Raw genomic sequence first — 17978 nt, 5'->3', positions numbered from 1 at the left:
CCATTATCCTTTGAAAAGGTCATACTCCCTTCAAAAACTCCATCAGTGACCTAAAGTATGCCATGAGCTGAACGTGACTGATTGGAGCCACTGCAGAGAGTTTTCAGTGTTATTGGAGCAAGCAGTGTTATTGGAGCAAGCAGCGTTATTGCGCACAAGATTTGGAAGTCCACTGGCAGCATTTAGTGTAAGGATGAGATTGCTTCCCTGGTGCAGCATAAGCAGCAAATACAGAGATTCTTATACACATTCACCGTCCCTTGCTTGTCTGCCAAGCCCTCCTTCAAAGCAGGCACAGCCATAACGATGGGGCTTCTCTTCATTGTCTGGTTCTCGGAGAGCAAGAGAAATTCTCAAAGGAATGCCCTATCCAATATAGCACAAACTATTTCCATTCAGAAGGCAACACTCTGAATAGTGGATGGCGACTAAAAGAAGAAATCATTGGTAACTAATAGTCAAGACAATTAAAAGGGGAGTGAAAACTCATCATAATGTTATTTCCCAGTCACTTATAATAGTAAAGGGCACAACTGCTTTAAGAACCTCAAGATTGGGAAATCTGTCTGCACAGGTTGAGTATCCCTTATTCAAACTGTTCAGGGCCGAAAGTGTCTCAGATTAAGACTTTTTCGACTTTTGGAATACCAAGCTGCAAAGAACCTCGGACACTATTCGATTCGGAGTCGCTGATCGATGCTGTGTCTGATTGGGGGGGGGAGAGAGAGAGAGAGAGAGAGAGAGAGAGAGAGAGAGAGAGAGAGAGAGAACTCGTTTTCCCTCCCGACAGGGAATCAGGTACTGGGTTCAACTCTTTTGGTGCAACAAACCTGTGGATTTTAGCGCTTTTCGAGTTTCGAGTATAGTATGCTCAACCTGTAATAGGACTGCCAAAGGCAGATGAAGGCGAATTTGCAGTAAAGAACCAAAAGATCAGGAAATATGGGGAAGGAAAGTTATGCTATAGTTTATATCAATGTCCAGCCCTTTGAAGTGTGCACACTTAGGCAATCTCCAGTGCTGACTGATGAGAAAATACTGAGCAACTCAGTCTGCCCTGACTACTCCTGAAACTTAAGTGGAAAATGAATCCTATAGTTACACACCAGACAGAAGCATAAAAACAGAAAAGGATAGACAAGGGAAAATAAGATAAGACAAATTGCTGCGGATGCTGGAATCTGAAACAAGAACAGAAAATACAGGACATTCTCAGCAGGTCTGACAGCATCTGTGGAGAGAAAATGGAGCTAACGTTTCGAGTCTGGATGACTCTTTGACAAAGGGAAAAGAAAAGAAAGCCAGAGAGATCAATCGCGCAGTGAAACTTAAAATAATCTGATTTTGGTTACGTACTTCCAAAATTTAACAGATTTCCAAAAAAAAAACAGCTGTTAATTATTATATGTGTCTGTGTGAAAGTTTTATATTATTAATTGAAAAAAGGTACAGAAAATTTCAACTGGGTTTGATATAATTTCATTCAGGACTTTCCTCAAGGAATGTGTTCAATATATTAGCTTATATTACACTTTAGGAAAGGGTCCAATATTTTTTTCTACAAGGACATAATGGCAAAAGCAGTCAAAGAAACATTCGAGAAATTTACCAAAAACTTTGAACCATTACTGGATAATTGTGATAGTAAAACAAAATATTTATGTTGTATCTATTAAATATGAATAGCTCTTGGAGATTGTACTAATACAGGGAACATCCAAGTGACTTTAAGTCACGTGCTTTTGTGTCATAATATAAGACAGTGCTTTCAATGTACAGAATCAAACTAAAGTGATGCAAATAGGCAGTTGACGGTGCCCATATAGCCAGGCGGCACAATGACACCCTGAAAACAAGATTATTCCATTAGAGTTTATTATTACAACAGTTCAATGTTAAAATTTTACACATTCCTGGAAAGGATTTCAGATGCTTTGTCAGGGGTTTAAGGACTGACTACTTACCAATGTAGGGAAGGGAACTTATATAATGAGAATGGATGAATGGATATGTGTTTGTGATTTATGTCTTACGTACCTCAATGAAACATCCGTGCCCTGACGTTTCATTCCTTTTAGAAAGTATCCTTCCTGTTGATTCCCTTTTTCCCCCTTTCTTTATTTTTGCCGTTATCATTTTGATCCATGGATGCTGAATGTATTTAAGTCGAGCAGGGGAAGTGAGGAACTCAAAGGTTACAACATAGTACACTGTGCTAGCTTTGAACAGCAGAACTCAGACTTTTTGGCACCTGAGAGAGATCGGTGGGACTCAGTTTGATTGGTTGGCTGGTGACCAATGAATTTGCCAAAAGGCCGTATTCTGCCCCGGTATCAGGCGGTGATTGGATCCTACCCGTTGGGATAATTTTTCAGAGAACCAAGGAAAGTACAGTGGGGTCCTGAACACTCAGAGAAATGAGATGCTCTCTCTCCCTTCCTCCCTTGTTTTCTCCACAAAAGCTGCATAGCTCCTGTGTCTCTGAAACTGCAGAGACATGACTGAATCTACAGTGAAAATCATGACAGACTGAAGGCAGAAACTTCGAACTGAAAGCCTAGGTTGAAGGAAGGTGTGGTAGAAGACAACCACCTGAAACAAAGACTCTTATCCGCTTTACCCATTATTTTTATACCCCTCTTTTCCCCTTTGTGTTTGTTTGTCTGTGTGTGTGTGTGTGTGTGTGTGTGTAGCAGGTGGGGATGAGTTAAGGGGGGGGGGCTAGGAATGAGATAATAGTTAACCTGTTGCAATGCTGCATATTTAATTATAGTTATTGTTATTAATTAGAATAATTGTGTTTAACTTTACAAATCTAGTGACTGTAGTTATTGAGCAGCCAAAGGCCAAGAACTTTGGGTGTTTTCTAAAAATTATTTATTATTTTCAATTGTGTTGTGATTCCTGGTCTCGTGGAACTGAAATTGACTGTACACTAGCCCCGGAGGTCATACATGGCCTTAGAAAGAATACAGTGGAGCTTAGCCAAAGATCGAGGATGAAGGAATTAACTGATTTAGATATTGGACAGAATTTTCCGATTTCTTTTCCAAAGTGTCAACTTGGGCAGGAAAAGCGGTGTTTAGCCCGTTGGCTGCGCTGCCGCCTTTACCCACTCAAATCATGAGTGGTTTCAATAGAGAAAGTAGGGAGAAGTGGTTTCCTCTGACAATTGGGTCATACAAGAGATTTAAAACCATTGACAGAAGAAATAGAGGAGGGAAAGTAGGAGAAACGATTGCCCAGAGAGGGATTTATGATTTTGAATGCACTAACTGAAAGGGGGGTGACAGCTGATTGTATTGCAACTACCAAAAGAGAACGGACATGTAAAAAGTGCAATATTATGAGGGACAAGCTGGGATGTGAGACTAAATGGAACAGCTCTTTCAATGTGCCTCCTTCTGTGCTGTAAGATTTTATTTGAGTTGAGATTTCAGAGCTTAAAGGACAAAAGTTAACTGACGTGGTCCTGGATTTCAATTCCCGACAGCAGTTTTGTCTAAAATTTCAACACTTTGAGCATACTGGAAGTGTCGTGAATCTTATAGCAGAACTTTAATTTTTTGTTAAGAAAACATGAATTTCACAAGTTTTTTTCAATATGTCCCTTTTAAAAACGCCTTAAATAAAGCAGGTAAAGAAAGCATCATGTGAATACTAACTGATGTAGAATCAAGGAGTCATCAGAAAATTAAAGTCAACCGCAATTGACTTATTTGCAATTACGTCAATAAACTATTCTACAGTGTTAACAAATCAGCTTACATGCAACCATGGACAAGATCTCAAACGTCTCTCCATTAATTATATTTTCATGTTATATTCATTATTTTAATCAATGCTTTGGTGTGGTACTATTTTAAACTTGGAATTGTGATTTTGTGGCTAACTCACTTAAGGAGTTACCTGCCTGCTCTGCTGTCCTCCCACTGACAAGAACACAAATGTGCAGGATCGTCTGCCCTCTCATACACCAATAGTTAGTGAATGGAAGAAACTGAGGCATGGGCTTCTTATTAACAATTTCGTTATTACGTTCACTGAACTTTCAGTTGAAGGGTCAATGTTGCAAGCAACACAGTGTCCTGCTGTTTAGACAAGCCTACCAATGACTAGCTGTACTTACCTGTCTAATGGTAAAACAACTTCCACAAAAAGGTGAGCCGGGGGAGTTTTTGGTGTGGGTAAATCAGGCTTTGCAACGTAAAAAAACAACAGAAAAATCTGACTGGCATTCAACTCGTCACATCCTAGGTCTCACATACTCTGTAAGTTGGACATCACCTTTCCAATATACAGGGTTTTGGGTAAGGTAATCATTGAACATGGTAAAGAAAGTTCAAGGTTTATCCTCACTAAATCCCTCTGGAAATGTTTGGTAAATGATGTTAGTAATTAGCAGAAAGTTAACAAACAAACAAACATTGAAGTCTAATGATATATTGTTAGATTTCATTAAAGCAGTACATAGAACAACATTTAACAGAGAGTTGAACACCTACTATTTACATTTTAATTTACAAAAGTGATATACAACAGTTCAAAGGCTTCATGTTAAATTGCATCGAAGGAACACTATTGAAGATGAATGATTTGTTTGCATGGTACATCAGGCGAAGAGACATATGCAGCTGACAGGAACTTTGCCTCAAATATTCTGGAACGTACTCACTATTAAAATAAAGAATTATGCCTTTCAGATACCATCACAACGGGGAGATTCATGATTGGCCACTGAATGCCACCACAAAGGCAGTTTTGCTTTTTATGAGAAGATCCAATTGTGACTGTCAGCCCCATGCAAATAATATTCCTCCTAATTTTCAGTGATGAGGGAAGTTTTTTTTTTTAAATTACATGATTTTGAAGAGAGAATAATTTTTTTTTAGATCTGGACTAACATCACATCATTTAACCTCATCTTATTTGCGATAATTGTGTATTGTGAATGGCATATTTTTAGCCGCCCAGGGCAAAATTTCAGTCAGCGAGGAGCATGCTCTCAGATTAACCGGAATATCATTCATCAAGATTTTCATTTCATTTTCAAGAATTATGCATACAAATCCCCAAATACAGGGCTGGCTCAATATTCCCAACTCCTTGAAAGCACATCTCTATGATTTAACAAGCTTGGTTTATAGAAGGAATTAACAGTCTGTAAAATTCTGTTGGATGAAAACCAGCACTGTATAACAGGATTACCATATATGAAGGTCAGACAGTGGTGCTTTAAGATATACCATCCAGTAATATTGGGCTAACGGTGAAACACAGTGTTTCAGGCAAGTTCACCGATAATAATTTAGGTTCATAATTAACAGAAGTGCAGCACCATCCGAAAAATAGTTTTCAGTTCACACAGAGGTTTAAAGATGTATTTCAAATTGCGCAGTGTTCTAGTCTGAACAAGCTCAAACCAGATGATATCATATGACTTATGAAGAGATGTCATTGGTAACCTATGAAAGACAACAGACTGTGAACTTGCTAGCTGTACAAAATTAACATCAAATGCACTAAATTACATTTACTCTGCAGTCAACAACATATTTTGCTGCAGTAAGGTATCCCACAATAGATCCATTAATCAAACTTACAACTGCACATTTTGCTTAAAATATTTTGCCACAGTGTTGCTGGTAAATGAATGCTGATATGGTACAGCGAGGAGAAAAGATATCTCCTCAACCAAAAAATGAAAGGATTGAGAACTAAACAGATAAAGGACTGAGAGACAGGGTGAATATGAGTTGGTAAATTCAATGACAAATCAGGTTCAGAGAGGGGAAAGAAAGATTGGGCCACGGTAGGGAAAAAGAGCAAGAAAGGAAAAGTCAGAAAAAAATATTGTGGAGCTTGACATTAAAATCTTCCAACACTATTCGCAGCCAGGAGAAATAAGAGCCCACACTTATAATTATTTAGTTTCTGGGCAAGAGTGTTTGATTGGTAATTAATAACAACCATCTGCAATTATAGTTCTCCCCCTCACTGCCACGCTGACCTCTCAGCACTCAGTCACCTTCACCGTTCTATTGGAACCCAAGGTAAGCCCAAGGAACAGCCTTTCAACTTTCAATTAGATTCTGGACAACACTGAGCTCAATTATTTCCAGCCCCATTATTTCAGATGTTAGTGTTGGTGATAATTCCGTCATCCCCATTTACATGGGATACATCTCCTCTAAATCCAATTTTTTGTTTGTGCATTTGTCCCATCACCATCTCCTGTCACCTTGCATCACCACTCTTTCTGTAATAATCGCTCCTGCCTTGCACTTTCTTTTCCAGATGTTCTTTTATTCTCTCCTTTAGTGGGGATTCCATTATTTTCCCTAGAAGTGATGTTAAACTGACTGGCCTATATTTCTCCGGGCATGGTCGATTCCCTTTCTTAAATGTAGGGATTACAGCAGCTATCCAGCAGCATTCTGATGCGCGATCTTTTTCCAACAAATTATCGGGCCTGAACTTCCTTGGAGTGACAATCAGCATCGGATTGCCCCTCCGCTCCTAGTTCTTCATCTGAATTTTTTTTCCCCCTCAGATTGTCTCGCCCAACATTCTAACTCAGGCCGGGCAAGATCAAAGTAAGTTTGACTAAGGCAGACAGTCAATATTCTTACATATACTTAATAAAACAATGGCCCAGATTTTGCTGTCGAAATAACAGTGAGACTAATGGTGTGCATTGTTATTTTCCGTAAATAGTACAGCAACTTCAGGCAAGGGGCAGATACGTGTGGTTACAAGTCAGTTTCCAGATGTTGCACTATTCTGCCACTGACATGGTGAGAACAGGTTGAATAATGTGAAATTGATTTATTAGCACAGTTGATATGAGCTAACCCTGCCACAGATATTTAGTGCTAGTAATTACCAAATTTAAGTACATGATAAGCGTTAATGACTACCGATCAACCTCTCTGGCACAGAAGATTAAAAATGTGGAGTATTGTTTCTTCAGGCTGTCAATTGTTTTGGAACATTTTTGGTCTAGATTTTGCTTTAGTAATGATTGCAAATTTGCCAGCATTAGCCTGAATTATTCCTCCGAAACTGACCGCAACATCTGGAGTTGGCACATGCGCAATTCTATCTGAAAATCCAGATGTTGGCAGTGATCTTGGGAGCAATTTAATCAAAAAAAGTCAGAGTCCGTTCTGGGCAGGGTTAGCGGTGTTGTCCCTGGTGTTACACCCGCTATCTAATGGCACTTTGTTGTTATTTCAGCCCTCGGCGCTTTGCTCCCCCCCTCCCCCCAAGGCCGCACTTAATGTCATTTCCTGCACCGAGAAGCTCAGATCAGTAGAGCTTCTCAGTGCAGGAAGAGTTCAGGCCATCACCCCTGTCTCCCAAGCCCCTGATACAACCCCCGGACCCTCCCCAACTCACCTGTAAGGGGATCTTCGGGCACCCTGCACCCCACCTCACATGGGCAGGACACCCCTGGGCCCAATCTCCGGCATGGACAAAATGCCAGCAGGACACCTTGGCACTACCTGCCTGGCACCCTGACAGTGTCACCTGAGCACACTGGCAATGCAGGCTGGCATCTTGGTAGCACTGCCAGGGTGCCCAAGTGGCACTAGCAGGGTGCCAGTTTGGCAGTGCCGAGGTGCCCAGGTGGCACCAACAGTGCCAGTGTGCGACCCGACCCAAACACCCAGGGGCCTCGGGTTGCCTGGGAGACACCCCTACAAGTGGCGGTATGCCTGATCCCTGTTTGTGGGGACCAGGGTTAAAGGGCACCTGGCTGGGGTCCCTTCGATGAGGTCGATAGATGCCAGCTGGCTGTTTGATCCAGCATAGACATAGTTAAGTGGGCTTTTGAGCTCACTTAACCATGCAAGTCTGGGTCCTGCCCGTTGTGGGCAATATCCAGATGGCGACATTTTACGATATCTGGTTAGGTCTCACAAGGGATGACGACTAGAAGGGATCCTGGAAGAGGCCTCTCCAGGATCCAAAGTGTGCAGGTCATCCAGAGTTTGGAGGGGCGCAGCCGGTAAATCGGCCCTCTAGGTTTCTCCGTTGATTGCACTGTTAATGTCCCAATCAGTTAGAAATCACTGAACAGATGGGAACGTGCCTTTTAATGCCGTTAGTCTTGCTGTAAAATAAATATTGAAACACATAGGGCGTTATTCTCCCCCCCATGCCGGGTGGGAGAATCGCCGGGGCGCAGGGGGAATCGTGCCACACCGCTCTGACCCCCGCACGCGATTCTCCCAGCCCCCGGAATCCAGCGCCGCCGATTCGCACCGGGCTGCTCGGAGAACCGGCGAGCGGCAATTCTCCAGCCCGGATGGGCCGAGCGGCCGCTACGACTCGACAGGTTCCCGGCGGCGCCTTCCACCCCTGGTCGCTGCCGGCAGGAACTCTGCGGGAATGCTGGGGGACTGGCCTGTGGGGGAGGGAAGAGGGCTCCTTCACTGGGGTGGCCTCCGATGGGGTCTGGCCCGCATTCGGGGCCCACCGATTGGCTGGCCGGCCTCTCTCTCCCCCCCCCCCCCCCGGGCCTATCTCCTTCCACGCGCGGCCCCAGAACACCGCCGCCATGTTGGTGAGGGGCCGGCGTACGTAAGACGTTCCCTGCGCATACGCAGGATGGCGCGGCCCAACTGTACATGCGCAGGATTGGGCTGCCCCGACTGCGCATGCGCGGGTTGGCGTGACGCCCATTTGGGGCCGCGTAAGGACGCTGCAGCGGCATGAACTGCTCCAGCACCGTGCTGGCCCCCTGTGGGGGCCAGAATAGGTTGTGCCCGGGCCCTGTTTGCGCCGTCATGAAACACGACGGCGTTCACAACGGCGCAAACACTTGGTCTCCATATCAGAGAATTGCCCCCTTACAGTTTGCACTTTCAGCAACTTTGCGGGAAAATTTGTTTTTGAGCTGAGGGACCCGGCAGATAGCCCCTGATGTTGGTAACTGGCCTGTAAGTTTACAGCACATTGTAATAAAACAGCAATGAACTATGAAATCTTTTCCAAACTGGATCAGTTCAAATCACCCCACTGCCTCGGTGGTTTAATTCGGTTGATTTGGGAATTTGTGCCAACAAACCTAGTACTTGGAAGAGTAAAGGGTTGTTGCTTTAAGGTGTGCCAACAGTAATCAGATCTGACAGGGGAACCTTCTATAGTCACCATTCTGAAAGCTGGGCTTGGAATAACACCAAACCCTGGATTGAAATTTGTTCTTTTGGCCAGGCCTTTTTTAATAGATAATTTATTTGTTTCTCCAAATCAACACCGGGGGTGGCTGAACTGTGCAATTTCAATAATGGCTGGATGTAAAAGAGCAAATTTTATACCCTTATACAATGCATTCAGCAATATTTTCTCTAAAATTCTGACGTACGAATTGAAGCAACTTAACGCTAATAGCCTAAGATGCTACTCTCAATCAGCACAATAACATCCAGCATAACTCATTATTCTAGATCAGCTTGGCAATACCTTAAATTGAAGAACTATATCAATATAATCTTATTGCATTGATCCATTAATGTGCCATAATGCAGCAGAACTAAATAAACTGTAATCCACAGCTCACTATTATTTTGCACTAAAAGAGCACAGTCTCCTTCCAGACCCGATTACTTCACCTTCCAGGCATTTGAACTCATCCAAACCTCTATTCTATTCTATACTCACCCATCAAACCTTCCTCACTAACCTACATTGGTTTCTGCTCCTCCATTGCTTCCAATTTAACATTTTTATCCTGGTTTAAAATCCGTTCTCGGGATCACCTCTCCCTATCATTTATCCTCCTGCAAGCCCTATGCTCCCATAATTTACATTTCTCTTGACTCCAAAATTACCAACGTGTAGTAGGTAACTACCAGGAAATCATGTGTGCCTTGCCTTTCATTTCCAACTGTTTTCACGAATGAGGGGAAAACCATGGGCAATGTATCGATGATATTCTAATATGCTAGCTGTTGTGTCAGAAGTCCCCATGAGTAGAGTCACACCTCAGATAGCACCAGGCAGTAAATACTTATATAGGTTCACATCCCATGACAGTTTCTTGATAAATACAGTTTCCTGATAAATACATTTTCCTATAAAGAATTTGCAGTTTGTTTGGTATCGTTCAGTAGGTATTGAGCAATCAAAGTTGCACAGACAGAGAGAACATCTACTGCAATGTAACAAGTTGTGTCTTCACACAGGCTGGCTACTTGTTCCACCTCCTCCTCATACCCACACAAATACATGGTCAAAAAACAAAAGAAACAGCTCCTAATAATAGTCAATCAAAACGATTTTCAGTTTGCTACACCTGGCCTCGCTAGAATATCAAATGAAAAGACATAATACATAAAATGACACAAGATAGAGCCCACATCTATCACATATACAATGATGTGTTTTATATCAATGGCTCATGTGCTTACAAATTAAGGAAACGTTAGCCAAACGTTACTTTCGACAAAGCTGGGGGGGGCCTTTTAATACAAATATCTTGCCCGAGTTAAATATTGTGCACTAAAATCATCAGTTAATGATTTAAAAGTATATTCTATAAAACAGAATAAATTCAAACACTCCCCATTTAAATCCGTTCTCTTTGTGAGGTATCAAAATGGAAAGTTGAAAGATGCAGGTTTGTAACAACCCATTTTATTTCAAATGGGCACCTATTCCAGTGTGTTGACATTGTTGTGCTGCACATTAAGGAACTGGAATCCAGAATAATGATATGGGCAGCTCTGCACAGGTAGCATCTTGAAAGATAATTTACCAGATTGGTAAATACAGGAAAATTCAATGATGCAATAACTTAACCAACTACAGCTGTGACTTATTTTTAAAACATGGCTTTTAAAAAATTGGAAGCCAATTCTCCCAAATTGGTCCCCCCCCCCCCTAGCAGATAGTGCCTGCCGGACTACGAGCTCTTCTTGGTCACTAGATCGGCAGTGTTGGAGCAGACCTTTAGGGTGTAGGGTGTATCCAAAGAAAATCCCCCAAACCCTGCATTTAGATAGTATGGCCATTACAATTCTGTATTCCACATATGTGATCTGTGTGTCTGGAAGAAAACCAAGCAAATAGTACTGAAAAACAGTCTTATACATTTTGTGAAAGAATGAGGACTTAAAACCAGTTATGAAATGAAGTCTAACGAAGCCTGGAATAGCTGCTATCGTTTTCATTCATCATTTGGGATAGCATTAAATCAGAATTTCAAGTGCCCTCTAGTGGCCAATCTGTATTAATAATCTTAAAGGGATATTTGGGGAGCTTTCTTTAGTTTTAGGGCATTATCACAAGAATATGATGATATATGTTGCTCACTGTTTAATGTGTACTGCATGTACTTTTTAACCAAAGTTAGTTAAACATACAACATTGTGGAATTACACTGCCTAATGTGTAATGCTATGACTCCTCACTAAAGCTGTCGGCTGTTGTTATTTGCTTGTATTCCTGGGGTAAACATTCCGGTACTGCCCGTCACGGGAATTGTCGTAGGCGGGAAGGAAGATTTGACAGACCATTGAGAGGTCCGTTGACCTTGGGCAGGAATTTCCGATCTCAGGTCAGTGGGACTGGGAAATACCTCATACTATTTACCCTCATGCTGAGTTCCAACATTCAAAAAGGCAGACTCCAAATACTGAAACATTTAAAAACGCACCTGCCCAACACACAAGGGATACTTTACACAAAATTACACAAAATCAAATGAACTGATTACAGTGCTACAGGCTGCAATTTCTTCTCTAGCTTACGAGAGTCATTCAAAAACTACTAGGGCTCCACTGGTGGTTTTTAACCATAGTTTTAAGCTCCCCAGTGGAATCACGGCATTGCACTTCAGCATCCAACTAACCTTACCAAATCATTCTTTCGGGCTTAAAGACACGTGAAAGGCTTTGTTAATACTTAAGATTGTATATGTTCCTCAAACCAAGTATCGCCAGGGACTGTCATTCAACCTATAAGCCACAACGGAGTACGTTTCATCTGCTCAGAATAGGAAATATCAAATGTTACCTTAACCAGGATGACGTGTGCACCGGCCACAGCTCATCATTCGCACCGTCACAGAGAAACCAAAGCCCAGACAATGATTCTCTCCCAGCGGAATTTGGATAATTTACTGACAAGTAAATCCTTCAAGGTGGTAAGTGAGTTTTAGGGGTGGACAGAAGGCATTGGGACTGCTCAAAAGTACCATTTTGCCTCAGAGATGTTTATTTATCCTCCTTACCTTTACATACGCTTCCCACTTTGTCATTCATCTTCTAGAAACAGGAGAAGTGCCTGAATCTGGGCCTCATCGATCTCTGCAGACAACTGCCATTGAAGCCCTCTGGCCACTGTCAAACAATGTGCCACTCAAACTGTGGGTAGGAGGGCAAAAGCTCTTCCTTCGGGTGGAGCTGGTTTCAAAAAGGTCTCCAACAGAGGAATAATGGTGCTCAATACAGCAACTATGCAGCCACTTCCTGATGACAGTATTTGTTTAACACAAATACGTGGAAACTGTAGAGGTAATTGAGGTTAAGCAAAGTGAAATCAGACCAGGTCACTCCCCCTTTCAAATTCTCCCCTTTCCAACTAAAGAAAAAGTAAAATAAAGGCACAAATCTGGGGATGTGCCCAAATTTTTTTTTTTTTTTTAAGGGGGGGGGGGGGCAATTACTCCCCCCTATAAGGGAATGATGCAGCAGATTTCTTGTTTTGTTGTAGGCTATCAAACACTCTTTAGCACTGTCCGATCAGTGTCACTGCATGGTCCCATCCTACAAGCACCACTGTCAACCGCCTGACCCTTGCTCATTGCTGTGGGCCTTGACTAAGCAGTGTCAGAATGTCTATAGCAGCTGGGATAGGCATGCTGCCTGCCACCGCTTCCACACTTACTTTAGGGCTGCCAATTTTACTTCTCCCCGGCCTGCTTTTGCTGCGCCGAGACTGCTCGTGATCGAACTCCAGGTCCTCGAGCCGCTGCGTAAGGGCCAGTTTTTGCTGAATCGCCATACGCAGCAGGGAGTTCAGCGTCTTCTTCTCATCCTCGGCCGCTGCCAGCTGCCGCTGCATGTCATCCAGTTGTGTCACATATTCATCACACCTAAGGAAAATGTTTGAGGAAAGCAGGGAATCAGGTACTCGTTATTCATCAATCTTTTATCTTTTTCCCTCATGACATACCCTGATTTTATTTTTATTTTTTTTACAGTTGTCCTCCAGGAACCAGAACAATATTTATCAGTGAAAATGTAGAAGGAACTCCAGAAGTAAGCATTATGAATAGCAAGTACTTAACTCCTGATGCATCTAACCATTGATTGTTTTAAGCATTCATGTTTACAAGAGTCACTGAATACCAAGACCCCAACTCATAGTAAACAGCAGAATGGTTGCAAGGGAGTGATATGAACTGACCCCTTTAACACTCTTTCCACTGCATGATGTCAGTAGGATTAGTCCTGTTCACATACGGATAGCATTAACCTGCTTTTGGCTCTCCCCTTCTGCAACTCAGTTTTTTAAAAAAAATTAATTTTGGGTGGGATGCATCTCCAGGTAAGTCTTTACCAGCCATAGTTCTTAACTGTCTGATATAAAACAGCTCTTCCTGCTGGTTTAATAGTGCAGGATAAAGTCTTCAGAAAACTTTTATTACTGGTGACATTTTTGCTAAGATGATGTCATGCACAAGTGACGCCATAATGCATTTTTAATGAGATTTATGTAATTGCTTCATGTGCTTGTAAGCAAATTAAAACAAAAAGCTTTGACAGAGACTTTTTTCAAGACGCTAAAACTCCTTTTAATGACAATTTCTGAAAAAGTAACATTGTGATTGCTGCTCCTTTTATTTTCTATTTCCTCTCCTCCTCTCAGGAAGCTGCTAACCAATGCTGGCACATGGCCCTCCAGCATCTCACAACTCTGTTTAACTCCAGACATTGAATGCTGGCTGGAAATTTGAACAGTGATCAGAGTCACACCTGATCATATTCTCCGAGGTCATAGTGCGTGTATTCTTCCCAGCAGGATTTGCTGGATGATAATTAGCAGTGTGAACCCTGGATGATTTTCCCCCTCTTTAACCAGGCACGCAATGCCCCTGCCACAGATGGACACATTCAGACAGCGTAGGATGGAATGCTCCTAGTCTGTATAATTCAGTAACATGTAAATCAATCAGAGGAACTTCCATTGAACATCTATTTGAACAGCATTGTGGCTGACGATGCCTTGCATAAAGAGTCATATAACCCAATAAACCACAAGGTTTGTTGGAACCTTGGTACTAACTCCCCTGAACTGGACTGCAAACTACAGTAATTTGATGAAGTCACTCACAATGCCTTGCTGACAGGTATTGATTAACTTGTGATAAATAATGGATAAACAACCAAGGACAAAGTCAGGGTTACATAGGATTCTTCTCAAAAAGACTGTACTAAATGGTACTGAGTGGAGACTAGATATTTTACTCCTGGTAGAGAGGGTAAATAAAAATGGGAGCATGAGGCAAATGATTCTGTGTTAATAAAGAATGCTGTAGGTACATGGTCCTGTCCAGTTTACAGAGGAGTGATCCAACCGCATTGAGGGATTTGAAAGTCAATGAGAAATCAGTGAGGGGAAAAATTGCTGCAGAAATATTTCAACAGCAGCAAATTTAGGATTGCATGCACTGTCACAGGTTGAACTTTCTCATCCATGACTTTGGTCTCCCTCAGACTTGATCATTCCAATGCTCTCCTGACCGGCATTCCGTTCTCCGCCTTGTCAACTTCACCTCAACCAAAACTCCTTTGCTGTGTCTCCAATCCTACAGTGATTTGGCATTGGATGGGTGGAGGAGCTAAATGATAGACCTGCCTCCCATCTTCACCCCCTGTAAACGTCAGCTCATTCATAACTCTGCGGCCATGTTCTATCCCACAGAAGCTCTGCTCACGTATCACAACATCCTCCCTGGTCTACAGCAGAACCTAGTTTTATCAAGGTCTCCAATTTGACATGTTCATCGTTGTGTTTAAAACACCTCAGGATCTAGCTATCTCCAACTTCCCCTAGTGGTACAGCCTCTAGTTTCACATGAATTTAATTATCAGGGGCTATCCCTTCAGTTACTTGAAATGAAATGAAATGAAATGAAAATCGCTTGTCACAAGTAGGCTTCAAATGAAGTTACTGTGAAAAGCCCCTAGTTGCCACATTCCGGCGCATGTTCGGGGAGGCTGATACTTAGGCCCCATGTTCTGGAAGTTCCAGAAACCATTTCCATCTCTCTCCCTCTTTCTCCTTTAATGCTCTACCTGAACTGAACCTCTTTCACTTCTTTGACCAAATTTTGGTCATTTGCCCAATTATGTGGCTTAACAAACACATCTTGTTTTCTAAATTCCGTGTGCCTTGGGAGTTGTTACTACGGAGGTGCTTTGGAAATGCAAGTTGGTATTGTTGTCTTCCTATAATTTGTCACACCGTTCTTTCATAATTACACCATCGATTTGGGAGTGTCTGCAAATTTTGAAATTGTATTTCCAATTCCTCTTTACTTAAATTCCAGTCTTTATACTGGTCTTAATACCAATGCTTTTGGAACAACTTCCCCACTTATTGCCAGACTAAATAAACACCTTAAGCACCTACTCTCTATTTTTCATTTTGTATCCAGTTTAATATCCATTCTGCTGCGAGGCCCCTGATTTAGTCTTGAGTCTACTATGTGGTACTTTGTTTTTATTCGTTCATGGGACGTGGGCATTGCTGGCTGGGCCAGCATTTATTGTCCTTGAGGGGACAGGTAAGAGTCAACCACATTGCTGTGGGTCTGGGGTCACATGTAGAACAGTAGGGGTCAGCAACGGCAGATTCCTTCCCTAAAGGACATTAGTGAACCTGATGGGTCAATTGACAATGGTCTCATGGTCAGCATTAAATTTTGAATTCAAATTTCACTATCTGCAGCGGCAGGATTTGAATCCAGCTCCCAGTACATTACCCGGTCTCTGGATTACTCGCCCAGGGAAAATACCACTATGCCATTGCCCCCCCTTCCTTATCAAAGACTTTCTAAAGATCTAAATATATTGTGCGAACTGAGTTACTCTTAGTTACCCTTTTAATTACTGCTTCAAAGAAGTCAACTAGTTTGGTCAGACATGACTCTTTCCTTTCGGAATTCATGTTGACTACTCAAATATATTTTCAGGTCCTAAATGCTTTTGATTAAGGATTCCATTACCTTCCTAACTCTGACATTAATCTAATCACCCATAATTCCCTTGATTTGTTCCATCTCCCTTTTTAACCAGGGGGATTATATAGAGCTGTTAACTCTGCCCCTTGCACTAATCCCTTTTCAAGTGAAAGGTGTCACTGTATCCACTCCAAATCCAATATATTCTTCCTGTAGTGAGGTGTACAGAACTGAATGTAGTCAAACAGACTAGTTCTAGCCAGGCCGCTTTACAGCTGTAACATAACTTCCATTCCTTTGTCATCCTGAAGATATTTCTGATGGCACCTTTTGAAGGAATGGTGGGGAGGAGTGGGAGTGGGCTGTGGAGCAGACATCCTCACGTCCAAATAAAGTAGTATCTGTCAAACTTTGGTGGGGAAAAAGCAAGATGCAATTCTGACATGAAAATGTTGGTTTTGACGCTGACACTGTTCCAATAACCCACCAAGCTGGCCATTATCCAAAAATGAGCCATACTAGTATTTCAAGTAATGGATCAATGGAAAGCAATTCAGGAAAAAAAAAAAGCTTATTCCACCCCTCCACCCCCCAATTCCTCAGGCAAAAGTCAAATGATGGCTCCTCTCTTTCCCATCACTGCTGATGCTCCAGCGGGAACTGCAATTAAGACTTGCATTTACCCACTACAGATTTTTGCCAAATTGCTTTTAGCTGAGTGTAAGGAATCTATTACGAGTAATTTGGCATCTGCTTGTTTCTCTTTCCCTCTGGAGACACTTGGGCGTTACAGTACTGCTGAGATCAAGTGCTCACCATTCGGAAAGTCATGGGAATGAGATTTCAGCTTAGTAACACAAAGTGTTTTAGTGCACGTCCTTCTTTGTTCTTTAGAGGGAAGTGTAGAAGATTTTAGTTTAGACGGGCAGCATAGTCGGCACAGGCTTGGAGGGCCGAAGGGCCTGTTCCTGTGCTGTACTTTTCTTTGTTCTTTGTTAGTCCAACTTCATGAAAATTACAGCGTTTTGGACTAATATGTGGCAAGTAACACTCATGCCAGAGCGTCACTATCTCCAGCAAGGGAGAATCAAACCAGCCACCCCTTAATCATCAATGGCATTAACATTGAATCTTCACCATCAACATTCTGGGAATCACCAGGGACCAGAATTTAACTTAACAAGCTGAGCATAAATACTGTGGCAGGCATGCGAGTAACTCTCCAAAGTCTGTCCAAGGCACAAGTCAGGAGTGTGGTGGATTACTCTCCACTTGCCTGGATTAGTACAGCTCCAACAACTCTCAAGAGGTCCAACACCATCTAGAGAACCCACTTGACTCGCACCCCAGCAACCATCTTAAACATTCACACTCTTGAATGCTGGTTCACACAGGCCTCAGTGCTTACCATTTACAAGATGCATGGCAGCAATTTGGCAAGGCTTTTGCAAACCCAGGGTCTCTACCACCTAGAAACACAGAAGCAGCAGATGCAAGGAAATACTACTTTCTGCAAATTGCGCACCATTCTGACTTGGAGCAATATCTCCGTTCCTTCACAGTCACTGCACCAAAGTCCTGGAACTCCCTACCTAACTGTGGGCAAAATGGTTCAAGAAGGCAATTCGTCGCCAACTTCTGAAGGACAATTATGATTGGACAAAGTGCTGCTGTTCCAGCAACACCCATAGACAAATTAAAAAACATCCTTTTAGTTAGAAAATTCCATTATATTCAGTGCTCAGTTATATCTTTCCTTGCATTTTTTTCCCTAAATGAT

At 42.3% G+C, this 17978-nt stretch overlaps 1 protein-coding gene across 2 annotated transcripts in view; it reads right to left on the bottom strand.

Moving 5' to 3' along the window:
* LOC140396225 (protein bicaudal D homolog 1-like) overlaps positions 1-17978 on the bottom strand; it is a 322819-nt gene that overhangs the window by 46576 nt on the left and 258265 nt on the right. Inside the window, exon 7 of one of the 2 annotated variants that reach the window (XM_072484546.1) lies at positions 12898-13105. In XM_072484546.1, the coding sequence (XP_072340647.1) occupies positions 12898-13105 (208 nt within the window). Of the gene's footprint in view, positions 1-4427; positions 13106-17978 lie in introns of those variants that run through there. The other variant, XM_072484545.1, reaches the window with a different exon arrangement.

This window comes from Scyliorhinus torazame, chromosome 19 (assembly GCF_047496885.1).
Source record: "Scyliorhinus torazame isolate Kashiwa2021f chromosome 19, sScyTor2.1, whole genome shotgun sequence".
NCBI lineage: Eukaryota > Metazoa > Chordata > Chondrichthyes > Carcharhiniformes > Scyliorhinidae > Scyliorhinus > Scyliorhinus torazame.
The sequence above is the reverse complement of the archived record's forward strand: the minus strand, read 5'-3'. Positions and strand labels throughout refer to the sequence as shown.